The sequence below is a fragment of the Gavia stellata genome, chromosome 33, assembly GCF_030936135.1.
Source record: "Gavia stellata isolate bGavSte3 chromosome 33, bGavSte3.hap2, whole genome shotgun sequence".
In the NCBI taxonomy this organism is placed as follows: domain Eukaryota; kingdom Metazoa; phylum Chordata; class Aves; order Gaviiformes; family Gaviidae; genus Gavia; species Gavia stellata.
Genome location: NC_082626.1, coordinates 1257485 through 1282321, shown reverse-complemented (window position 1 = coordinate 1282321; position 24837 = coordinate 1257485). Strand labels below are relative to the sequence as shown.

Below are 24837 nucleotides of genomic sequence, written 5' to 3'. Positions count from 1 at the left end.
GACAAAGGGGGCGGGGCTGGCGGGAGGGGGCGGAGCCGAGGGGCGCTCGTGCGGGGGCCGCCCCCGCCCCAGGGCCCCCCCCGTAGCCCCCAGACCCCCCCCAGCTCACAGGCCCCCAACTCCCCTCAGCCCCCCCCAGCCCCACAACCCCAGAGCTCCCAGCCCCACAGCCCCCACAGCCCCACAGGACCCCCAGCCCCCTCAGCCCCCCACACCCCCCCCACAGCTCACAGCCCCCCCCAAGCCCCCCAGGACCCCCACACTCCCCAGCTCCCCTCAGCTCCCCCCAGTCCCCCCCCTAGGCCCCACAGATCCCCACACCCCCCAGCTCCCTCAGCCCCCTCACAGCGCCCCCCAAGCCCCACAGGACCCCCACACACCCCCCAGCTCCCCAGACCCCCCACAGGCCCCCCCAAGGCCCCCCAGCCCCATAACCCCAGCCCCCTCAGCCCCCCCCAGCCCCCCCCAGCTCACAGCCCCCCCCTAGGACCCCCACACCCCCCAGTCCCCCCCCTAGGCCCCACAGATCCCCCAACCCCACACCCCCCAGCCCCCTCACAGCCCCCCCCAAGCCCCACAGGACCCCCACACCCCCCAGCTCCCCCACAGGTCCCCCCACAGCCCCACAGCCCCCCGTCGTCCCCCCCCCGTCCCCACGCCCCGGGGATGGCCCCTCCATCCCTCCCCGTCCCCCCGGGGGGGCCCGTCCCGGGTGGGTATTTAAGGCCCGGCCGGCGGCACCCGGCCCCCCTCGCCCCCCGCCATGCTGCGTGCCCTGCTGCTGCTGGGGGGCCTGGCCCCCGCCCTGCCCGCCGGTGAGTGCCCCCCCGCTCCTTCAGGCCCTCACCCCAATTCCCGGCCCCCGCCAGCCGGACCCGCTTTGGGGTGCAGCCGCCAGCACCCACAGGTGACCCCGGGGAAGGGCCGGGGGGGCCCACCTGAGCCCCGGCCCCCCAGGACCCCCCCGGCCCCCAACACCTCTGCTCCCCCTCCACAGGTCCCCACTGGGCGTATGAGGGTGAGTGGGCCCCCACCCAGGGACCCCCCCGTTTGTCCCCCCACGCACCCCGGAACCGAGGGGCATCACCCGGGTCCCCCCAGGAGGGAGGGGGTGGGATGGGTGACAGCCCCCCGCAGCCCCAGACACCTGGGTCCCCCCAAATAGGAAGGAGATGGATGGGTGCAGCCCCCACGCCCCCCCACCCCGGCCCCCCAAAATGGGAGGGAGATGGATGGGTGCAGCCCCCACGCCCCCCCACCCCGGCCCCCCAAATAGGAAGGAGATGGATGGGTGCAGCCCCCACGCCCCCCCACCCCACTCCTGGACACTTGGGTCCCCCAAATAGGAAGACGGAGGATGGGTGACAACCCCCCCATGCCCCCCCCGGACACCTGGGTCCCCTAAGGTGGGAGGGGGTTGGATGGGTGCAGCCCCCCCCCATGCCCCCCACCCCGCTCCTGGACACTTGGGTCCCCCGAATAGGAAGAAGGAGGATGGGTGACAACCCCCCCATGCCCCCCCCGGACACCTGCGTCCCCCTCGTTCCAATGGTCCCATTGTGTCCCTTTACATAAGGCTCCGGCCCCGCTCCGGCTGCCAAATCCAATTAGGATCCGGCCAAATCCCGGCTAAGCCCCGTCCCGCCGGGCCCACGGGGACCCCACGGGTCCCCCCACACCCCCGCGGGGTCGGCTTTGTCCCCGCTCCCCCGGCCGGAAAAAAATGTCCCCAGAAGATTAACGAGCGTGTTGGGAACGTCGCCGTGTCCTCGTTTTGGGGGGAAACGAGGGCGTTTTGGGTCACGGGGCCGGGCTGGGTAAAGCAGCGTCCCCAAGCGGGAGTGGGGGGCCCACCCGCACCCCCGGGTCCCCCCCCAGGTCCCCACGGGCAGCAGCACTGGCCCGAGGGGCACCCGGCGTGCGGGGGCCGAGCCCAGTCGCCCATCGACATCCAGACGCGTTGGGCGCAGCCGGACCCCTCGCTGCCGCCCCTCCGCCACGTGGGCTACCGCCGCCCCGGCACCCCGGCCTTCACCCTCGCCAACAACGGCCACACCGGTGAGCGGGTGCCGGGGCAGGTCCCGGGGGGGTGTGTGGGGGTCCCCCGTGTGTCACAGCCCCGTAAGAGCCCCCCGCATCCCCCCGCAGCGGTGCTGGCGCTGCCGCCCACCCTGCGGCTGCAGGGACTGCCCCGCAGCTTCGCCGCCGCTCAGCTCCACTTCCACTGGGGTCGACCCGGCCGCACCGGCGGTGCCGAGCATCTCCTCGACGGCCGCCGTGCCCCCGCCGAGGTACGGGGCGGCCCCATGGGTGGGGGTCCCAAAGGGGTGGGGGTCCCAAAGGGTGCTGCGGCCTGGGAAAGGGGATGGGTGTGGGAAACGGTGCAGGAACAGGGGTGGGAAATGGGTGCAGGGAATGGGAAAGGGGCCCCGGTGTGGGAAACAGGTCCAGGCACAGGAAGCGGGCTGGGAAATGGGTCTGGGGGTGGGAAGTGCGTGCGGGAAGGCGGCTGGGTGCAGGGAGCGGCACGGGAATGGGGTGGGAAATGGGTCTGGGGTGGGAAATGGGTGCAGGAAGGGGACTGGGTGTGGGGAATGGGGTGGGAAAAGGGTCTGTGGGTGGGAAATGGGTCTGGAGTGGGAAATGGTGTGGGAAGGGGGCTGGATGCAGGGATTGGCACAGCAATGAGGTGGGAAATGGGTCTGGGTGCGGGAAACGGCTGCAGGAATGGGGCTGGGTGCAGGAACCAGCATGGGAATGGGTGCAGGAAATGGGTCTGGGTGCAGAGAATGGGAAAGGGGCCCCGGTGTGGGAAACAGGTCCAGGCACAGGAAGCAGGCTGGGAAATGGGTGCGGGAAATGGGTCTGGGGGTGGGAAGTGTGTGCAGGAAGGCGGCTGGGTGCAGGGAGCGGCACGGGAATGGGGTGGGAAACGGGTCTGGGGTGGGAAATGGGTGCAGGGAATGGGAAAGGGGCCCCGGTGTGGGAAATGGGTCCGGGCACAGGAAACAGGCAGGGAAACGGGTGCGGGAAATGGGTCTGGGGGTGGGAAGTGTGTGCGGGAAGGCAGCTGGGTGCAGGGAACAGTGCGGGAATGGGGTGGGAAATGGGTCTGGGGTGGGAAAAAGGTGCGGGAAGGGGACTGGGTGCGGGGAATGGGGTGGGAAAAGAGTCTGGGGGTGGGAAATGGGTGCAGAAATGGGGTGGGAAATGGTGTGGGAAGGGGGCTGGATGCAGGGAATGGCGCAGGAATGGGGTGGGAAATGGGTCTGGGTGCGGGAATGGGGCTGGGTGCAGGAACCAGCATGGGAATGGGTGCAGGAAATGGGTCTGGGCGCAGGGAACGGGAAAGGGGCCCCGGTGTGGGAAACAGGTCCAGGCACAGGAAACGGGCAGGGAAACGGGTGCGGGAAATGGGTCTGGGGGTGGGAAGTGGGTGCGGGAAGGGGGCTGGATGCAGGGAATGTCGCAGGAATGGGGTGGGAAGCGGGTGCAGGGAACAGGAAAGTGGTGCTGGTGCCGGAAACGGGGCTGGGCATAGGAAGCGGGCGGGTAAATGGGTGCGGGAAATGGGTGCAGGAATGGGTGCAGGAAAGCATCTGGGTGCAGGAATCAGGTGCAGGGAACGGGAAATGGGCCTGGGCACAGGAAGCAGGCAGGGAAATAGGGGTGGGAAATGGTTCTGGGGGTGGGATGGGTGCGGGAAACAGTGCAGGAATGGTGTGGGAAAGGGTCTGGGTGCAGGAATTGGGTGCAAGCATGGGAGAATGCATGAGAAAGGGCAGGGGAAAGGGGTCCGGGTGTGGGAAATGGGTGCAGGAAGGGGAAACAGGGGTGGGAAATGGGTGCAGGAACTGGCACGGGCCCAGGTGACAGGACTTGGGTGCAGGAGCAGATCTGGGTGCTGGCAGCAGGTCCAGACACCGTGTAAGGTGCCAGGATGGGTGCAGGCGGCCGTGCGGGATCAGGTCTGGGAACCGGGTGTGGGAAAGGGGGCGAGTCGGGGACACGGGCCCAGGGGTCGCGGGTTGGGGGGGTGTCCCTGCTCTGCCCCCCTCCCCGCGCGGAGCCGCTCTGCCCGCAGATGCACGTGGTGCACTACGACGCGGAGCGCTACGCCAATGCCAGCGAGGCCCAGCACCACGCCGGCGGGCTGGCCGTGCTCGGCGTCCTCCTGGAGGTATGTAGACCCCAAAACACCCCCCAGCACCCCAACTCCTCAGCCCTGACCCCCCCCCCCCCTCGCTCCCCGCAGGTGGGTGCTGACCCCCACCCTGCCTACGACAACATCCTGAGCCATCTCGGGAGCATCCGCTACGCAGGTGAGCCGCCGGCGCGCGAGCAAGGGGGTAGCTTGGGGAGATACCAGGGAAAGCGCGTGGCAGCGGGGAGGGACGCCCCCAAAGTCCTCACCCTGCACCCCCCAACTGCTCCCCCCGCCCCAGGGCAGACGACGACCGTCCCTTCCTTCAGCGTGCAGGACCTGCTGCCCCCACGCCTGGACCTCTACTACCGCTACAACGGGTCCCTCACCACCCCGCCCTGCTTCCAGGGCGTCCTCTGGACCCTCTTCCAGCAGCCTGTCCGCATCAGCCTGGCCCAGGTAGGACCCGCTTTGGGGTGAAACCCCTTAGTTTTGGGGGTGGGGGGCAGCCCCAGCACTCCCCCCACCACCTCGTTTCAGCTGGAGCAGCTCCAGGGAGCCCTTTACGCCACGGCAGCGACCGAGCCCGAGCCCCAGCGCCTGGTGGATAATTTTCGGGTCCCGCAGGAGCTCAACCAGCGGCTGGTGCTCTCGTCCTTCCCCAGGGGTGAGAGACGGCCAGAGCAGGGGGGGGGGACAGTGGGAAGGGCCCCCCCGCACCCCTAAAATGGCTCCCGGAGCCCCGGTTGGGCGCGAGGCTGCAGTGCTGAGCCCCGGCTCTTCTCTTGCAGGGCCCGAGGGGTATTCGACAGGTAGGGACTGGCGGGGGGCAGGCTGGGATGGGGGGGTTCACACCCCCGGTCCCCCCCTGAGCTGTGGCATCTCGCAGGTGAAGTCATAGCCATCATCTTTGGAGCCATCTCCGGCTGCCTCGGCATCTTCCTCGCCACCCACTTCGTGGCCAAGAGGATGCGGTGAGAGGCCCCCGCCCTGAGGAGGGACCCCCCCAGGCAAAAGGGGGCCCAGACCCCCAAATCAGAGGGTCTGGACACCCCCCCCGGGGAGGGCTGCTCTCACCTCAGCCCTTCTCCCCCCACAAAGCAGAGCGAGGAGGGCGCAGGAGCAGGACGTTGTGTTCAAAGCCTCTTCCCGCCGCACCCCCTTGGATGACGGGCCCCGCCTTTGAACCCCCCCCCCAAGACTGGGCTGTGACGGACCCTCACCGCCCCCCAGCCCTCCGCCAGAGGAGCCAGCTGGGGCTCAGCCCCACAGCGGCAGCAGCTCCTGCCCCTTCCCCACCCTATGACACTGGTGGCTCTTTGCTGTGGAGGGAACGGGGCCGCATCCTATCAGCCCTGAGAAACCAGGAGACCCGGGTGCCCCCCCCAAAGCTTGGACAGGGGCTGGGAGCAGAGCAAAATGTGGGGGACCGAACCCTCTCCCCCCCACACCTCACCCCATCCCCATCACAGCAGGCGCCTCAGTGCCGTGGTACCCGTTGCTCTATTAAAAGGGTTTTACTCTGAATCAAAAAAATAATTTACCCCCCCACAGTTGCACAGCAGGGTAACGAGTGCCCCCAGCGGGGAGCAGCAAGAGGGTGAGCGGGGCAGAGCACCCCCCCGTCCCGAGAGCATCACCCCGCTTCCGCAGAGCGGGGAACGGCAGCAGGCTGTGCCTGACCGGGACCGTGCCGAGGCCAGGGCCCCCCGGGGGGGAAAACGCGAGGGAAGGGGGGTCCTGCCCCGAGCCCCGCGAGCCCGGCCGCAGCACAGGGCGCCCAGCCCCGCTCCAGCCTCCCCTGCGCTCACCCTGTAAGAAAAAGACTAATGGAAGTTGCTAAGGAAGCTAATGGGGCGCCCACGAGCACCGGTCAGACCCCAAAAAATCCCCTCCGGAGCAGGACGGGGCACGGAGCCACCTCTGCGCCACGGCGAGGGGCCAGGGCTCGGCCGGGCGGCAGCACCGCAGGAACAAACCGTCGCGACCTTCCAGCGGCCGAGGAGAGGGCACTTGGGCACGGCGCAGGCAGGCAGGGCTGCGGCTGCCGCTCAGTCCTCGCAAGGCACCTGCAGCGCTGAGTACATCATCACTCTGCTGTCATCCTCCTGCTTACCTGGGGTGGGGCAGAAAGGAGGGAGAGGGTGAGCGTGGGGGGAGCAGGGTTGTTTTGGGGACAAGGGCCTGTTTGTGGGATCGCAGGAGCTCCCGTTAGCCAGGAGACATGGCCCCCCTTCAATGAAAGGGCGAGGGTTGCAGGTGAGACCCATCCTCTCCCCTCCCAGCGCCCCTGCACCCGCGTCCAACCCCCACCCCAACACCTAAAAGGGGACAGAGACCCACCAGAGAAGCCCCCACATCTCAACGGTGCCCCCCGCCGCCGTGCCCCTCCCTGTCCAGCCCCCCCTTACAGGAGAGGCACTTGAGGATGTTGTGGAAGGAGCCTCCGGCGGTGAAGAAGGCCCAGAGGCCGGTGCAGAGGGTGATGATGAAGATGGGGACCAGGCTGGCCTCGTACCAGGGGTTCAGGAACGTCTGGGGGACGGAGAGAGCCGCATTAGGAACATCACCGCCTGCCAGCCACCCCACAGCCCGCCCCAGACAGCCACGGGGACAGAAAGGGGAGCCTCTGAGCAGAGCAGAGCTCCGGTAAGCCTGGCTGAAACTCCTGCGGAGCCATTTCCCACCAAGAGCTTAGCGGCTAATCCGCCGTCTGACCCCCAGTCCTTCGTTAACCCTCCTTCCCCCGAGCGCACCCCAACAGGCTGCCCTGGGCAGGAGGTGCCCAAGAGGGCCGTGACTCGCCCCACAGCTCCGAGGCAGGGATTTAGGGAGTCTGAAGCAGCAGCGGGTGTCCCTGCCATCCCCTCCCCGTGCCCAGATGGGCATCTGATGATGGCCACAACCGCTTCGCTTTGGGGACAGCTCTCGGTACAGGTCCGGTCAGCTCTCGCTCATCAAACTCACCAGCCCCGAGGTGAGGAGGTGGCTGGCAACCACCAGCCCCAGGCACCAATAGCGACGTTTTTCACAGGCGTCGAAGAAGATCACGCCCCAGAAGGTGTGGAGCAAGACGAGGGCCATGGTGAGGAACGCTGCGGGAAGAGAGCGACACAGAGCCCCTCAGACCTCGGCACCGCCTTCCTCCTCCTCGCCTCGGCGAAGGGCCGCGTGCCGGGGCGGGACTCTGGCTCTAACCGGCGCTGCCGCAGCACCTCGGGCACGATCCCATGTCCCGCACCGGCCCCCAGCCTCACCGGACGTGATGAAATAGTACGGCGAGTCCCCGTGGATCCCGACGATGCCCGGCCCGATGGAGTCTGCCAGGATGTTAATGACGGAAAACACGCCGCTGATGATGCCGAAGGACAGGCCCGAGACTGTGGAGGGAGAAGGGAGTCAGCCAAGAGCGACCGCAGCCGTGCTGTCTCCACCAAGAGCCCCAGACTCAGCGTGCAGGCCCAGGGAAAGGCAGGAGAGCGGGAAAGAAAACCAGGGAGGCTGCGTTAGCTTGGCAGGCTCATCAACACTGCCGCCGGTCTCCGATATCCGAGCATCCCGCTGCCAGGTAGCCCCGGAAGAGCGCGGGGAGGTGAGCGACAGCCCAAGCCCTGTCCCGGGTTCGTGCTCACCGTAAGCCATCTGCCTGAGGGAGATGGGGGACCGGCCGTCCTCACTGATCGTCGCCAGGCCTTCATCCGCTTTCCTGCTCGGGCGGGAGAGAAAGTGTGAGCGGCTAGTTCGGAACAGGGGCCTCGTCACGGAGGAGAGGGGAAGGGATGGTTATAAATGAGCTGGAGGCGAGGAGCAACAGCTCTCTCCCAGGATCTAACGAGGAAGATACTTTGTGGGGTTCCCCAGAGAAAAAGCAGAGGGATCGCAGATGCCAGAACAGGTCACAGGCCGCCCTCGGACAGGCTCTTACTTCAGCAGCTTGAAGTAGGCGAATCTGAAAGCCTCCTGCAGCAGGACGGAGACGGCAGCCCCGAAGACGAGGAGGCCGTACTGCAGCTTGGCGTCCTCCCGGTCGCTGAGATGAACCGAAATGAACCAGATCAGAGACGCCAGGAGCAGCGACACCAGCCAGAAAAACGCCCTGGGGAGAAAGAAACGCCCAGCTCACGCTGCGGAGCTCAGAATCACGCAGCAAACACGTGCCAAGCTGCTTGCTTGGTTTGCCTGGGCTCCAGGTCACGCGTTCGTGGGCTGCCTGGTCATCGTCACGTGAGGAGGGCGCGCGAAGGAAGTGTGTGGCTGAAAACCAAACAGGTTCGGAAGCTGAAATCCTCCTTTCTCTTCTCGGAGCCCCACGGCCTGCTCAAGGGAAAGCTGAGGGAAGGATGCTCAGTGCTTCGCCCCTTGAAGGTTAAACAGGGGCCTGCCCTCGGGAAGCCAAGCGTGGTGGGATACGGCCAGCTCGGAGCCGCTCCTCTTGCTCTTTTTTAAATAGCGAATCCCCCACGCTGACACACGGGGCAGGAGGCGGGACCCTGGGGACCGACCAGGCACAGGAGGAAGGAGCCAACAGTTAACGGATGGCGTGTCGCTGCTCCCAGCTGCGGCATTCCCAGCACAAGGAAGGCTTTTGGCTCTTTCCTGCCTGGACAGCGTAAAGCCCACGCGTGCTCTCGCCTGCAAGACGCATGAGGGACCGCGCTGCCAGGTCTGCGCCGCGCACGGCACGGCACAGGCTGCGCGGTTAGAGCCAGGAAGGGCTCCCACGGTCTCGGGGAGGGGGGGGTGTCACTGAGCTCAGGCGCAGACGAGGCCGCAGCCTCCGGGTGCTTCACCTCGGCCGGGACACCACGTTTAAGCCCGAGGAGCCGGGTGTTGGGAGACCCCAAAGTGAGGGGACCCCAGTACGGGGACAGCCCCTCCCACCCCCTACAAATTCACCGCCTCATCCCACCTGCGCAGATGATTCCCCAAACCCTTCTCAGGGTCCCCCCAGGCACAGCCTGCCCCCCAACTCCCCCAGAACTTCCCCCACAGCCCCCCCTCAGAGCTGCCTACCCCCCAAAACACCCTAACTGACCCAGAACTGCCCCCTCAATGCTCTCTGACCCCCCCAACTGCCCTAGAGCTGCCCCCCTCACCCCCCACTGCCCCCTCCAACATCCCAACTGCCCCAGAGCTGCCCCCTCAATGCTCTCTGACCCCCCAGCTGCCCCCCCGGTGCTCCCTGACACTCAGAGGCCCCAGAACTTCCCTCTCAGCCCCCTTCAATGATCTCTGACCCACCCCACTGCCCCAGAGCTGCCCCCCCCAGTGCTCCCTGACACTGAGAGGCCCCAGAACTGCACTCTCAGCCCCCCTCAATGCTCTCTGACCCCCCCACTGCCCCAGAGCTGCCCCCTCGACCCCCCTCAATGCTCTCTGACCCCCAGCTGCCACCCACAGTGCTCCCTGACACCGAGAGGCCCCTGAACTGCCCTCTCAGCCCTCCTCAATGCTCCCTGACCCCCCCACTGCCCCAGATCTACTCCCTCGACGCTCTCTGACCCCCCAGCTGCCCCAGAGCTACCCCCTCGCCCCCCACAGCACTCCCTGACACCGAGAGGCCCCCGAACTGCCCCCTCAATGCTCTCTGACCCCCCCACTGCCCCAGAGCTGCCCCCCTCAGTGCTCTCTGACACCGAGAGGCCCCAGAACTTCCCCCTCAATGCTCTCTGACCCCCCCCACTGCCCCAGAGCTGCCCCCTCGCCCCCCCTCAATGCTCTCTGACCCCCCAGCTGCCCCCCCCAGTGCTCCCTGACACCGAGAGTCCCCCGAACTGCCCTCTCAGCCCCCCTCAATGCTCCCTGCCCCCCCCAGCTGCCCCGAAGGACCCCACAGCCCCACAGCCGCCCTCCCGGCCCCACAGGCCCCTCAGGCCTGCCCTAAAGCCCGCCCGCCCCCCGAAGCCCCTCAGGCCCCCCCCCCAGCGGCCCCCCCGGCCTCACCCCGCCACCAGGACGATGACCCGCAACGGCTCCGCCGCCACCGTCAGGAGAACGAGGGCGAGCGCCGGCCCGAAGGCGATCCCGGCGCAGCCGAAGAAGACGGCGGCCCCCATGGCGGCGGGGGGCGGGGCCGCGCGGGGCACGCCGGGAGCGGTAGTCCGCGGCGGGGCGGGGACAGCGCCCCCTGGCGGCGGGAGGCCGCGCTGCCGGAGTCGGGGGGGGGGTAGGACCGGCCCCGGGGATGCTCCCGGGGGCGGGGTGGAGTCCCTCTGCACCCCAAAAACCCCTCCAGCCGGGAGGGTGGGCGCGGGCCGTGCGACCCCCGGGCACCCCCGGGAGCTGGGGACAGTCCCTGGGGGGGAGACCACGCCATTGCCCCAGGAGGCTGCCAAAGGCCGAAGCTCTTTATTTCATCCTCGGGATGGAGGGGGATCGGGGATGGAGAGGGATTGGGGATGGAGGGGGATCGGGGATGGAGGGGGATCAGGGATGGAGGGGGATCGGGGATGGAGAGGGATTGGGGATGGAGGGGGATCGGGGATGGAGGGGGATTGGGGATGGAGGGGGATCGGGGATGGAGGGGGATTGGGGATGGAGGGGGATCGGGGATGGAGAGGGATTGGGGATGGAGGGGGATCGGGGATGGAGGGGGATTGGGGATGGAGGGGGATCAGGGATGGAGGGGGATGGAGGGGGATCAGGGATGGAGGGGGGATCAGGGATGGAGGGGGATCAGGGATGGAGGGGGATTGGGGATGGAGGGGGATCGGGGATGGAGAGGGATCAGGGATGGAGGGGGGATCGGGGATGGAGGGGGATCGGGGATGGAGGGGGATTGGGGATGGAGGGGGATCGGGGATGGAGAGGGATTGGGGATGGAGGGGGATCGGGGATGGAGGGGGATTGGGGATGGAGGGGGATCGGGGATGGAGGGGGATTGGGGATGGAGGGGGATCGGGGATGGAGAGGGATTGGGGATGGAGGGGGATCGGGGATGGAGGGGGATTGGGGATGGAGGGGGATCAGGGATGGAGGGGGATGGAGGGGGATCAGGGATGGAGGGGGGATCAGGGATGGAGGGGGATCAGGGATGGAGGGGGATTGGGGATGGAGGGGGATCGGGGATGGAGAGGGATCAGGGATGGAGGGGGGATCGGGGATGGAGGGGGGATCAGGGATGGAGGGGGATTGGGGATGGAGGGGGATTGGGGATGGAGAGGGATCGGGCATGGAGAGGGATCGGGGATGGAGAGGGATTGGGGATGGAGGGGGATCGGGGATGGAGAGGGATTGGGGATGGAGAGGGATCGGGCATGGAGAGGGATCGGGCATGGAGAGGGATCGGGGATGGAGAGGGATTGGGGATGGAGGGGGATCGGGGATGGAGAGGGATTGGGGATGGAGGGGGATCGGGGATGGAGGGGGATTGGGGATGGAGGGGGATCAGGGATGGAGGGGGATGGAGGGGGATCAGGGATGGAGGGGGGATCAGGGATGGAGGGGGATCAGGGATGGAGGGGGGATTGGGGATGGAGGGGGATCAGGGATGGAGGGGGATCGGGGATGGAGGGGGATTGGGGATGGAGGGGGGATCAGGGATGGAGGGGGATTGGGGATGGAGGGGGATCGGGGATGGAGAGGGATCAGGGATGGAGGGGGGATCGGGGATGGAGGGGGGATCAGGGATGGAGGGGGATTGGGGATGGAGAGGGATTGGGGATAGAGAGGGATCAGGGATGGAGGGGGGATCGGGGATGGAGGGGGGATCAGGGATGGAGGGGGATTGGGGATGGAGAGGGATTGGGGATAGAGAGGGATCAGGGATGGAGGGGGGATCGGGGATGGAGAGGGATCAGGGATGGAGGGGGGATCGGGGATGGAGGGGGGATCAGGGATAGAGGGGGATTGGGGATGGAGGGGAATCGGGGATGGAGAGGGATCAGGGATGGAGGGTGGATCGGGGATGGAGAGGGATCAGGGATGGAGGGGGATCAGGGATGGAGGGGGATCGGGGATGGAGAGGGATTGGGGATGGAGGGGGATCGGGGATGGCCCGCTCGGCCACACGCCACATCCCAGAGCATCCCTGGTCGGAGGGTACTGGGGGTGGGATGCCACCGGCCGACCTCCCCCCCCCATTTCGAAGGCTCTGAGCAAAACTCGGGGTTTTTGCAGCCTCGTGAGGGAATAAACCCACCCGGGAGATGCTCTGAGCCGAAGGGATGCTGAACCCCCCTCCGAAACCTCCGGGATGTGGAGAAAATCATTTCTGGATGCAAAACCCGGCCGAGATGCCGCAGGGTCCCGAGCCGGGCGCTGCCTGGGGCCAGACTCGGGTGGGGGAATTTGGGGAGGTTTTGGGGATGCTGGGGGATGGAGACGGCCCCGGCCAGGAGTGAGTTGGGGCTGGGACCACCCTCTCGACCCCGGCTGGGTCCCAAACACGCTGAAATCACAGAAATCCCATCGCCGCCGCTGGTTTTTGGGAGCATTTGATGGAGAGTCTCCCCCCGCCACCCCCCAGCCACCCCCCACCACCCCAAAATGCCCTTTAAAGGGACTAAAAACTGCGAAGCCATTGCCAGCCCCCAGCCCTGCCGCCGCCTTTCCTGCTGCGGTTTGGCACGCCGGGGCCCTCGGCCAAACCGGTACCGAAAAACATCAGAAACCCCCACTGCTGGGCGGGGGGGGAAGGGGTTTCGTGTCAATAAACCCTACGGAAGCAAGAAAATACAGCAGCGAGGCTGACCGCAGCCATCTCCGGCTCGAGCAAAGCCTCCAGCTGCTGCAGAAAGGCAGAAAATATATATTATATATTGCACGGATTATACATACACCGTACTCCGGCAGCGATTCCCAGCAGTTCCCACGCGGGATCTTGGGGAAATCCAGCCCCAAGACCAAGAGCGAGCAAAACGTTTGCCTTGGAGAGCGGAAAACCAGGAACGACGAAGCCCAGGGCTCCTGGGAGAGACGGGCAGGGGGATGAAAACCCCCGTTGCAACACGGAGCTGGAATTAAAATTCAATTTTGCGAGTGAGACCAGGGCGCACGGTCCCCTCCCTGAATTCCCTCTCTCCTACCCTCCCCCAGACTCCCAAACCCCAACTAAACCCCCAGACTGGAGGATCTGCTGGTCCCTGGGACCCTCAACGCCCCCCAGCATCACCCTGCGCTAACCCCAGCCCAAAAGGCTCCCGTCGCCCGAGGACAGGTGGCAAAGCCGCCGTTTCCACCCGATTTCCGTCACCCACGTGGGCTGCCGAGGCTGAAAAGCCCCACGGAGGGGGAGGACGGATGCGGGGGCCCCCCCGTCCCGGCTGGGGCAGGGCCAGCTCCTGGGGTGCCTCCTCGGAGCATCCCCGGGGCGTGCGGCTGCCAATCCTCCATCGGAGCCCACCAACCTGGGAAGGAGAGAAAATCTTCCCCGGACGGAGAGAAAATCTCCCCGGCAAAAGGTTTTTGGCCACCATGTCCTGCGGGCTCCTGGGGACCCTCCTGCTCCTCCTGCCAGGTACGTGCCCGCACCAGAAATACCCCAACCCGGGCGAGATTTGCTGATGGGGGGGGGGTGTTTTTTGCCCCCAAACATTTTTAATGCAATATATTGGAAAGGCTGAGGTGGAGAAAAATCCAACTCAAAGCCGCTCCCCATGGGCAGGAGGTGCCTCGGTGGAGCGGAGATGGGTCCAGCAAAGCCCGGGGCAGCTCTGGGTGCTCCCCGGAGAGACGGCGGAGCTGAGCTGTCGCGTCTCGGACCACGGCCAGCACGTCAACTGGTACAAGGAGAAGCCGGATGGCAGTTTTGACTGGATTTACCGGAGCTCGAATTACTCCCTTCCGATGGGAAGATACTCAGGCAGGAGCAAAGTATGGCAGCATTTCTCCCTCGCCATCAGCGCAGCGCAGAGGGAGGACTCTGGGGTTTATTACTGCAGCTCCTCCACCTTCTACCCCGTGTTTGGGAACGGGACCAGGCTCGTCGTCACCAGTGAGTACCCGGCAGGTCACCCGGTGGCTGGGGACATCCCCGGGGAGGTCTGTGCCACGCTCCGGCACCCGGTTTCCTTCTTTAGATGCCACCGAGCCCCAGCTCTCCATCCTGGTGCCTGTCGACGCAGAGGAGCCCGGGCAGCCCCCGGCCGGCATCCCCCTGCTCTGCCGCCTCCGTGACCTCCCTCCGGGCTGGGACACCGTGCGTTGGCAGCCCGGCGAGGAGGTGACACCGGTGATGGCGGTGGCCGTGGACAAGCACGGCGTCCTCAGCGCCTGGAGCATCACCTGGGTCTCGGCCGAGCGGTGGGACGGGGCTGCGGCGTGTACGGCCCTGGAGAGCGGCACAGGCAGGAGCCTCAGCGTCACCGTCAGCAAAGGACCTGGGGAGGGTAACTGGTCCATCCCCCCCCCCCAGCCACAGATCCCGGCCTCCGTGCCCCCCCTGCATCCCAATTCTTCCAGCCTTTCCTCATTTAGGAAAGCCCTACATCCCAATTCTTCCTCGTTAAGACACATTTTGGAACCCCCCCCCCATCTCCTCGCTGGGATCCCCCTCCACTGAGAAGTTTTAAACCTGCACGTCCCCCCTTGCACAGCCCTGACCCCCCCATTTCGGGAGATGCTCAGCCCTGACCCCCCGTTTGGGGGGACACTCAGCCCTGACCCCCCGTTCCAGGGGATGCTCAGCCCAGACCCCTCGTTTGGGGGGATGCTCAGCCCTGACCCCCCTGTTCCGGGGGACGCTCAGCCCTGGTCCCTCGTTTGGGGGGATGCTCGGCCCTGACCCCCCATTTGGGGGATGTTCAGCCCTGACCCCTCATTTGGGGGGATGCTCAGCCCTGACCCCCTGTTCCAGGGGACGTTCAGCCCTGACCCCCCATTTGGGGGGACGCTCAGCCCTGACCCCCTGTTCCAGGGGACATTCAGCCCTGACCCCTTGTTTGGGGGGACACTCAGCCCTGACCCCCCATTTGGGGGGACGCTCGGCTCTCCAGAGGGACCCAGCCCACATTCTCCCCCCGCTGTTAACTCTCCTTTCCCCCCTCCGCAGAAGGGTGCCCACCCCGGCCGCTGGTGCTGGAGCTGCCCTGCGCCTCCCTCTTCCTCCTCCTCCTCCTCCTCCTCCTCCTCCTCCTGCCCCAGCTGGCCATCCTGCTCCGCAGACGGCGTCGGCCTGGAGGTGACCCCCCCGCCGGACCCCCCTCGCAGCCCCTTCGCCCCGGTTCTCTCCACCCGTGAGCCCCACCGGGAGGTAAAACCGCTCCCTCCACCCCCGGCGTGAAATAAATCCATTTATTTATAGCACCGTAACGCTGCTCTGGTCACATCCCAACACCCCTCGGATCCAAAATTTCCACCGGAGTTTCACTGGGGGGAGAAAATCCCATCAGCCTGGTGAGAAAATTCACTTTTGGGGGGGGTGTTGGTGGTGCAGCCGCTGCCGCACCCCCGGGGCTCCCGCCCGGAGCATCCCCCAAAGCGCCGGTCGCTGCTCGGGTCACCCAACGGCTGAGGGTAAATCTCGTCCGGGTCTCGGCTCGCGTTGGGGTCCGCGAGCGGGGAACACCCAGGCATCGGGCGTCCCCCCAAAACCCTCCTTGGGGGAGCGCGGTGGCCCCCCCAGCCTGAACCCCAGCTCTCTGCACGGCGGGAGCAGCCCGGCTGCTTCGAAACGCCGCGAAATTGGGCGCAAGGCTGGGTTGGGCACGGAATATTTCATTTGCCGAGTCACAGGGAAGACGTTTTGCCGCCGCCGGCACCGTCCCCGGCGTCACCCACCCGGTGTCACCCAGGGGAGCTAAAAAACCCCCGAAGCTTTTAGAGCTTTTACGGGTTTTTTTGGCTCCACACCTCCTCAAACGCAAAATGAGGTTTAATAATGCCGGTTCTCGCTTTCTCTTGCAGACGGATCCACGCCGGCGAGGCGCTGAAACGCCGCTCTGCCCAAACCGCCCGCTGCAAATGAGTTAAAAACCACGAGAAAAGGGAAAATCGTGAGAGTCTGGGGGCCGGGAGCGGGGTGGGCACGGCCCCTCGTCGGCCGCCGCTCGCAAACCTCCCGCGATAACTCGCAAATTCGCCCCAGGAAGAGTTTGCAAATTTGGAAGAGCTTTGCAAAAGCCAGGAGGATTTTTTTGGGGCGTAATCTTTTCCGATGGGATTTGCGCATCAGCCTTGGGGAAATTCCCTTTGGATATTTTCTAGCCTCTTGGGGAGGGTTTTTAGGAGGATCTTTTTTATTCATTTATAATCTCAAAAGCGAATTTCACGGCTGCTCCTCGACGGTATCACACGTAAACCAGCCAGAAAGCTTATTCCAGTGGTTTCCCAGCTAATGAGCACACAAGTGTTCCGGAAAAAATGCAAAACCCCCGGGTGGGTGCCGCGTCGGAGCGAGGTGGGACGGGAGGAGCCAGCGCCGTGTCACCGCCGTCCGGTGCCACCAGGACAGGGTCCCACCGGCCGCGCCCCGCGTCCCGTTTGGGTGGCCGGAGCGTCTCCAGCAGCTCCATGATCCCGTTTTTTCCCGTCCAGGGCGGCGGGGCTGGGAGGGGGGAGATAACCTTTGCATTTTTCCTGCTGGGTTTCTCCGCTTGGTGAGGAGGAGGAGGAGGAGGAAGAAGGCTGTAAGCGCTGGGCGGAGGGAAGGGGTGCTGGAGAACGATGAGAGATGGCCTAAAAATAATAAAAATCCCGATTCCTGCGTAAGCAACTGAGGTCTCGGATTTGTCCCAGATCGTGCCCTGCGCTCCCCTGTGCAGCCGCCGTCGGAAATTGCTGTTAAACGGGAAAAAAAAAGGGTATTTTAAAGTCAGAGATTTTGCCAAAACCGCGTCGCAGCCCCGGTTTTGCTCACGGGGCAGTAAAAGGCGCTGAAGAGCGACCGCACGACGCGGGATGATTTTATTTTATATTTTTATTTATTTTTATTTATTTTTATTTTTTTTTTAGTTTTTATTTTGTTTTATTTTTCTTTTATTTTCTTTTCTGAAGAATTACTGTTTAAAAGTCCTTTTTTTCCCCTTTATTTCAAAGTACCTGAAGTATCCCATACCCTTTCCCGGTCCCTCTGGCAGAGCCGCACCCCCGGTCGGCAGCAGCCAGCTCAAGCAGCCGCTGTTTACCAACGGGCAGGAAAACTTTATTTAGAGCAAAAAACCCCGTCAGACAGCGGGAACAGCCTGTGCGGTAGAAAAGCCCCTCCATTCCTCAAAGGACTCCGGCGGGAAGGGCAGCTCAGCCCACCTACCTCTCGGCCGGCACCTCGGGGAGCGGTGCCGGGGGGGAATGGGTTTTTTGGGTTTCCTTCATCCATCTTCTCGTCTCAACAGCGAACAATGTCCCCTCCAGCAACTTCCGCAGGAATCCTGCTAATGTCATCTGCTCGGGCACGAGTCATTGTTAAGGGAAGAGTCTTATTTACCGGCCGCATTTTTTTAATTTCCCTTCAAGTTTCGCTTCCGCCTATTAAAGCTGGGAAATGACGCGACGCCATCCGAGCGCCGGGCACGGCGCTGAGCTCATTCACACCTTCCTCCTCGGCGTAAACCCCACGGTCGGGGTGCAAGGCCCCGACCGCAGCCTTCCCCGCGCCGGGATGCTCCGAGCATCCCCGGGACGCAGCACCCTCGGCAGCGCGAGGAGCAGGAGCCGCCTTTGCCATCCCTTTGGGGAAAAGCCGGGTTTTGGGGTTTTTTTGGCTCGCACGTTGAGTTTTCCCACGTGAAAGGCATCGTTCCCACGCTGCTCCCTCGCTGCGGGACCTCTTATGGTTTGATTTCGGCACGTAGGCTTTAATAATAAAAAAAAAAAAGGCATGAAAGTACAGAGATTGTGCAAAATAGGAATTAGGTTTTGGGAAAGGCGCATGGGATCGGCGACGGAAAAGACGGTGGTTTGGCCGCTTTTTTCGGCTGCTCTTTGAGTGACGTCTTTGCTCTGTGTTGCCAGATGTGAAAAACGAGCACGAACGAACGTAAAAGAAAAAAGCAAACCAACAAAATAGAGCGTTTTCTTTTTCCGGCCAGAAATAACAATTCAAAAGCCGCATTTCCCCGGTGGTCCCCGGCGACCGTCCCTCCCGTCTGGAAGGCGCGGGATGCCGCTGGGCGATGCTCAAGCTGGACGCTGATGCGATCGCAGCCATGAGGGAACGGCAGCCTTGGGTGCAAAGGGTTTGCTCACCCCCTTGTATCACCTTACAGCGCGTTTTATCCAGCTCCCGCAGCAGCAAGTACCGCACGGGGCGGGTTTTCCCAAGTTTTCCCAAGTTTTGCATCATCCCACCCAAGCATGAGGAGCCGTTCTCAGCCCCGCGCCAGCAAATCCCTTTGAATTCAGGCTCCGAGTTTGCGTGCCAAGAAGTTTGTCCGCCCAACTCCATCCGCTCATCTAATAAAAGACATCACCGTCCTCATAAACCTTCCTCGCTCCTTCCCTCTGCAGCACTTTAAAACCACAGTATTTTAACTCTTTCACGGCTCGACATCTCCCCACGTGCCTCCCGGCCGAGCCGGCACCTCCGGCCCCGGTGGGACTCATCCCGACGAGGTCAGATTTCTGCTTGGGTTGAGATTTTGAGGTTTGATGTTACTTTTGTGGGTCGAGGGGAGGGTTTGGAGATATTTGCTCCCTGCCTCGGTGTCTCGGCATTCCTGTGTGCTTAACCCTTTGCCAAGCATCTCCCTACGGATGGAAAAAAGCCCCTTCGGCAAAGCACGTTCAGCCCCGGGAGGCTGCAAACTGGTTTTGGGGTATGTTTGAAAAGTTCTTCAGCTGGGTCCCCACTTAGTCGAAAAAAAGATCTGGCTTTGGAAATCTTTGGCTTCAAACCGATGGGAATCTTTGGCTTCAAACCGATGGGAATCCTCAGATTCAAACCAATGGGAATCCTTGATTTAAAATTGATAGCAATCCTCGGCTTAAAATCAATGGGAATCCTCTGCTTAAAATCAATGGCACAAGGACGAGGAATATCGACTGCCGCTGCTCTCCCCGGCTGGTTGCCCCGTGGGTGCCCGCACCCGTCCCACCGCAGCCGGCGGTTTTCCATCCCCTCCCATGGCCCGTGCCCCGTGCCCCTGCCTCGGTCCCGGCTCAGCACAGCTGTTTGCCATTAAACTCCCTCGCCCCGCTGAGAAACTTTGCTTCCGTTTTCTCATCTGCGAGAGGAAACTCCGCAGCCCACATCCGCGGGGGCAGGCACCCACCGAGGAGGAGGGGGCGGCCGCAGCCCCCGGGACCGCGGAGGGGGAGCATCGTCCTCCGGGCATTTTGCTGGAGGAAACTGAAAAACGGGGCTGGGAAAAAGATTTTGAGGATGGGGAGAACGTGCCTCGAGGGATGGCGGATAAAGGCAAGGCGAGAGCGGGGTCCGCACCTCTCCCAAGGTTGTCCCCGCTCAGCCGCCCTCGGGGCCGGGAAGGGTTCCCTTTCCAGGCGAATCGTCCCAGTTATAAATCTCTTCTCCTCCTATCTCGAAACCCAGCTCCTCTCTCACTTCCCAAGACTTACCTTGCTCCTTCTCAGTTTGCCAGCATCCACCTCCCGCGCCACGTCCCCGAAACACACCATCGCCCATCCCGCTCCGGAGACCTGGCGGGAGAGGAAACCGTCTTGGGTGAACGTGTGGTTTTTCCCCATTAAACCCGATTTTTATCACTGCGTAAGCAATAAAGTCACAGCGATCTCAGCACGTCATCTCCTCGGAGAAGACCTTCTGCACCGGTATCAGCTTTTCCCCACAAATCAGAAGAACCGGGTTTTCTTTTCCTACCCATTTCTCTTCTGAGAAGTGTTTTCCTTTTTGTTTTTATTTTTAAAGAGAGGAAAAGAAGCAGCTGACATGAATATGGACCAAGGCACCGCACCCTGCGGATGCAGCAACAGCAGCCGAGCGTAAACACCGACCAGGGCCCCTAAAGCATCCCAACCCGGGCATTTCTATCCGCTAGAAAATAAAATAAACCTGCCATTGTTCGCGTTTCTTCTTACTGATGGAGAAACTGAGGCACAGGAACGTGAAATGAAGCCAAGAAAAAAAAAAACCCCAAGATTTTAAGGGAAGTCAGGAACCGAATCTGGCTCCCAGTCGTCGGTTCTGCCTTTGCCTCTTCATCGCCGCCTTCTCTACAAGAAGGATTTGCTATTAATAACTGCCGTTATACGCCGTTATAACATAATCGGAACCATCCTCCCTCTGTTTGCGAGCTCATCCAGCGGCGCTAACCCTCCCTGGGGAATCACACCCCAGGATTTGCAACTCAGCCATCGGGAAAGTCTTTGCAAAGGGAAAAATCTTCCCTCGCTGGAGCAGCGTCACGGGCGTCGCGCATCTCCCGGCCCGTATAGGACAACCTCCAGCCTGACCTGACATCGCACCGCTTGGCAAATTGCAGATCAACTTGTCTTCTCTCCGAGCGCGGAGGCTGCTCGGTCCAGCCCTCGCAAGAGTCATTTCCTGCCTCCGCTGGGACGTCTCAAGATATTCCCGAGCAGCAGCGCCGAGCGGACGACACCGAACCGTAGGATGACGAACTTTTTAATTGCAGCACTCTTGGTTCTTCATTTTTTACTGGGTAAATACGTTTTGTTGCGGTTTTGGCTTGCCATTTCATTTAATCAAGTGCTGGGCTCGAGTTATTTCTACGCTGCTGGGATGCTGCACGGCACTCGGGGTGGGGTCTTGGGGGCTGGAAGGTCTTGGGGTGTTCGCGTGGAGACGGGGGGTCAACAGCAAAAAAAACCTGGGGAAAACGTGATGCAATTAGGAAAAGCGATGGTAAAGTCTGTGCTCGGAGAATATAGTCTGTGCTTGCAGAACACAGTGTGCGCGCGGAGAATGGAGTCTGGTAATTGATGTTTTCCATATTGCATTCAAAATAATTTGCGATATACAGCTGGGAGCTATTAAGAGAGACAGATACAGGCAAGGAAAAAAAATAACCAAGAGGATTTCCTGAAGTATCAGGTGGGCGCTGAGGAGATGCGGGGAGAGCGAAGTCGGGGGCAATCGAGGGAGGAAACCCACAGACCAGCAGCGCCCGGGAGGGACGAGGGGCAGCTTGAGGCAGGAACCTGAAGCTAATGAGGGACGAACGCACGTGCAACGAAGTCACGTTTCTGGCGCCGCGCGATAGCGGGCAGCACCGGCCGAGGGGCAGATCACTGGAAAGGGGCAGCTGCCCGCGAGCCTTCCTCCTGCCCTACCGCGCCCGAGGAACGAAGCCAAACGCGCGACACCACGCGAGGGGTTAACGGCGGCCGCGGAGGGAGACCTTCCAGATGGAAGCTCTCTGCGGCAATACAACTCTATTATTCTTAGCGCGGCTCCAGTGTAAATACAACGGCCGACTTGGAATAACTTTCTCAGAGAGCTTCGCGCATGGGATAATGCGCCCCGAGAGCCGGAGTTGGCAGCGCCGGAGCCAAAAAGGACAGAGCCTTTTCCAAGGGCGAGCGTGGGAAGGCGCAGGGGTGGGTGGGCGCCCGCTGCGTCCCGCAGCTCCCCATTTCGGCCCGAGTTTCCCCGAAAGCTCGGGCCGGGGATAGGAGGGGTCGAGGCGTTTTGCACGGCAGGGCTGAGCGACGGACGCGGCTGCGCGGCACCACGACCCCCAGACCCCCGACTCCCACCCCAGGGCTTCGACGCAGCAATCTTTAGGCTGGGTCACTGTTTTCAGCCGATTTCCTAACGATGAGGGGTTTTTTGGATGCGGGTTTCTCACTCAGCTCACTGCCGGCACTGAGAAACTCGGGGCTACGTTAGGAAATGGTGGGAAGATTTAGAGGGGGGTACCCGCAGCTACGGATGGCCCCCGGCATGACTAACAGCATCATGAGAGTTATTAATAGTATAACTTATATCAATATTGTATTATGAGAGGATACGAGAGAGTATATGAGTATTAGGAGAGCGTATATAAAAGTATACGAGGGTATAAAAATAGATTATAATATTCTTCTATTATTGTATGAGTATCTTATTGTATGAGTACGCGCGTATACGAGTACGCGAATATTACAATATCAGTATTTCCCATTAGTCTGCTTTACAAGACCCCGAAAAAAGCAAACACATTTAACTTTGTATTTGGAAAGGGAAATGAGTGACTTGATCCGACTTTGACAATGCCATACGATTCAGAAATCTATTTATAGTGACCCAACCCTAAGGAAATGCAAGGCTCCTTTCTGAGCCTTCAGCAATCTCACAGCGAAGGGCACGCGAGGAATAAAGGAGCCGGGTCAGTGGCTGAGGAGCAGCTCAAAGTACACGAAGCAGAGCTTTGAGATCCACCCCAAAATAAATTTGGGGTACGGGGTGCAGGAACGTGACCGGGAGGCTGCAACCCCCTTACTGCAGCTCCCTCTCCCGGCACATCTGCACCCAAAATAAAGCAAAAAAACCCACCTGGGATGAGGTCCGGTCCGGTCTGCAAGGCGATACCTTCCGTTGCGAAGTCTCCGATTTAATTACGGGCCGGATTGCGAAGCCGTGACTCCCACCAGGGACGAGGTTTTGCCCAAAGTGCCAATAAATCAATGAAACTATTCATGTGAAACCGTATCCAGCCGGCTCGACGCGAATCCCTGCTTACGGTGCCAGACGATGAACCGTTCACTTTTTGTTTTGTTTTTAGGGCACGCTGAGCTAGCAGAAGAGGAGATAACAGAGTTTCTGTATGACTACGCATCTCGTTTCAGTGAGAAATTCTTGCTTTTTTTGGATTTTATGCAAGCTGCATGAGCAAGGGGGAATAACCGGCGTCAGGAAGGACGCTGGGAGGTCCCCACCCAGCCTCCGCCAGGCAGGGAGATCAGGCTTTGCCCCTAAGGACCAACCCAAACGCACCGAGAAGCCGCTGAATCGAGTCCTCGGCGGTTCCGAATAACCCCCAAGGGAGACCGAGCCCATCCCACCCCCCTGTGCTGCCACCAGCACAGACCTCAGCGCCCTCGATCCTTAATTCTGGCTAAAAGCTCAAGGCAGAAGGAAGCTCAGGCGCTGCCGCGGCCCGAGGTCCTCGTGGCATCGGAGCTTTGCAGAAATACCCGTAGGAAAACGGACCTGAGGTCTGGGGAGGTGCTGCTTAGGTGAATTAAGAGGGTTTGCCGAATCGCGGCCACGCGGGAATTTGAGCGGCTGGATACAGCCACCACGGGTGCTCAGGGAGGACACACGAGCAAAGCAGCAGCAGTTTATTTATCCGAGTTATTCCGGTTAACTTGAATTACGTTGACTGTTCAGAGGTGGTAAGACATACAATGGTAACGTCATGGTATAAGGGTGGGACTCCTCTCGCCTAACGCTGGCTGATGCGCGCAGAGCGCAGGTGCCCCCGACCCCCTTTAGTGTCAGTGGAGAGAAATTGGTACCCAACATCTCCACCGAATTTAAAAGGAGCCTCTGGAGACCCTCTCAGATGAAAACATTCATGTCTGAACCCCCCCAGGAACCTCCAATACAAATGCAAATAACCTTTTATTATTCGCCCTAACGCCAAAGGGGTCTGACCACAATAAATTAAGCGATGCTTTGGTGTAAAACGTAAAACAAGATTAAAAGCAGAGTTAAAAAACATTTTTCCTGGAGCTGTTCTGCCCCCAGTGGTTCTCGTTACCATCTGAAATCCCGTCTTGCCGAGGCAAAAAGGTTACTGAGGTGGACTAAGAGCAGAGAGAACCCCGGCAGCCGCTCCCGGGCAGAGAGATTTGCTTTGATTTCTGCGGCGATGAGGTTCCTGCACCCCCCCGGCACGCCGCCGTCGCTGCTCGCAAGCAACCTCAGCCCCCAGCCCGGGCAGCCTCTAAAATTAACGTTTCCAACCTATGGAATCGGTGCTCAGTGTTATTATTATAATGGCTTGAGCGGGTAAGGTGCCTGCCTGGGTATACTGAACGTTAATCCAGACTCATCAGGACGATGCTTTCCTTCCAGGCGATTACTTATATGCAACAGTAGAATACTACTCTGAGAACACCACGTTAATACCCACCATGTACACCTACGAGGTGAGTTGGAATTTCTCTTCGTATTTCCTTGCCGAAACCTGTCGCGAGAAGAAATAAATGGATTAAAACCAGTGATTGTTAACTCCCTGAACAACCCAAATGAGTTTGGGCAAAGAGCGTCCGTGCAATAGCTGTGATTAGCTTGCCACGGACTTATTTTGCACAGGAGCAGCTCAGAGAAGGGGAAATTCCCGATTTTCCTCATTAGATAATATCAAACCTGTCCCAGCGAGGGATCCCGCCAGCTACCTTACAACTTATTCCTATGGTGTGACATCATAGGTTATTCCTTTTCCGACACATCCCTCCATGCACCATCAGGGCTTTGGGGAGGGGATTTGCACACGAGGATGCCGCCCCCCAGCTTTCCGCGATGGATACGGATATTGGCTACGGATAGGGATGATGGCTAAGGGGCAACGACGCGGTTTCTCCCCCAAGGAGCGATCGGCGGGGGGAGCTAGGGGGGGCGGAGGAGCTCGTCAGGGCATGAGCTCGGCCACCGGCTTTTAGCACATTAAACCAAGCGATTTTTGACTGGTTTCTTTTTGACTTGCTAGGAGTTTCAGGAGTCGGCGGGATCGCCCCTCCGGTGCCACCTCCCCCTCGTCATCCTCCTCAGCCTCCTGGGTTTCCTGCTATGACCCCCCCCGTGCTCCTCCTCAGAAGGTACTAAAGCCCCGTAGGGTTTAAGCACATCTTTAAGCACGTCTTTAAGCACGTCTTTAAGCCAGCAACAT

General features: G+C 61.9%; 3 protein-coding genes across 3 annotated transcripts; 2 read left to right on the top strand and 1 right to left on the bottom strand.

Annotated features, from left to right (window-relative positions):
• The first annotated feature begins 763 nt into the window (after window positions 1-763).
• On the top strand, window positions 764-5330 carry CA14 (carbonic anhydrase 14). Its single transcript, XM_059832075.1, has 11 exons — window positions 764-815; window positions 998-1018; window positions 1879-2058; window positions 2149-2291; window positions 4085-4180; window positions 4256-4322; window positions 4446-4603; window positions 4685-4811; window positions 4936-4956; window positions 5034-5118; window positions 5249-5330. The coding sequence occupies exons 1-11, from the start codon at window positions 764-766 to the stop codon at window positions 5328-5330; spliced, it is 1032 nt and encodes a 343-aa protein (XP_059688058.1).
• Window positions 5331-5895: 565 nt separating this feature from the next.
• On the bottom strand, window positions 5896-10200 carry APH1A (aph-1 homolog A, gamma-secretase subunit). The gene is made up of 7 exons (XM_059832320.1): window positions 10088-10200; window positions 8070-8240; window positions 7777-7850; window positions 7402-7524; window positions 7112-7239; window positions 6556-6679; window positions 5896-6260 (listed from the first exon to the last, which is right to left on the bottom strand). The coding sequence occupies exons 1-7, from the start codon at window positions 10198-10200 to the stop codon at window positions 6196-6198; spliced, it is 798 nt and encodes a 265-aa protein (XP_059688303.1). The 3' UTR covers window positions 5896-6195.
• A 3358-nt stretch (window positions 10201-13558) lies between these two features.
• On the top strand, window positions 13559-16049 carry LOC132319985 (uncharacterized). Its single transcript, XM_059832074.1, has 5 exons — window positions 13559-13601; window positions 13749-14078; window positions 14164-14472; window positions 15135-15138; window positions 15989-16049. Exons 1-5 carry the CDS (start codon window positions 13559-13561, stop codon window positions 16047-16049), a joined length of 747 nt encoding a protein of 248 aa, XP_059688057.1.
• The last annotated feature ends 8788 nt before the right edge of the window (window positions 16050-24837 follow it).

Coding starts and splice junctions, on each gene's coding strand:
- CA14 (XM_059832075.1), top strand. CDS start 764: ATGCTGCGTGCCCTGCTGCTGCTGGGGGGCCTGGCCCCCGCCCTGCCC. Junction 2,292..4,084: donor GCCGCCGTGCCCCCGCCGAG/GTACGGGGCGGC, acceptor CTCTGCCCGCAG/ATGCACGTGGTGCACTACGA. Junction 4,181..4,255: donor TGCTCGGCGTCCTCCTGGAG/GTATGTAGACCC, acceptor CGCTCCCCGCAG/GTGGGTGCTGACCCCCACCC.
- APH1A (XM_059832320.1), bottom strand. CDS start 10,200: ATGGGGGCCGCCGTCTTCTTCGGCTGCGCCGGGATCGCCTTCGGGCCG. Junction 7,525..7,776: donor CCTCAGGCAGATGGCTTACG/GTGAGCACGAAC, acceptor CTCCCTCCACAG/TCTCGGGCCTGTCCTTCGGC. Junction 6,261..6,555: donor CATCCTCAAGTGCCTCTCCT/GTAAGGGGGGGC, acceptor GCCCCACCCCAG/GTAAGCAGGAGGATGACAGC.
- LOC132319985 (XM_059832074.1), top strand. CDS start 13,559: ATGTCCTGCGGGCTCCTGGGGACCCTCCTGCTCCTCCTGCCAG. Junction 13,602..13,748: donor CCTCCTGCTCCTCCTGCCAG/GTACGTGCCCGC, acceptor CCCCATGGGCAG/GAGGTGCCTCGGTGGAGCGG. Junction 14,079..14,163: donor GACCAGGCTCGTCGTCACCA/GTGAGTACCCGG, acceptor TTCCTTCTTTAG/ATGCCACCGAGCCCCAGCTC.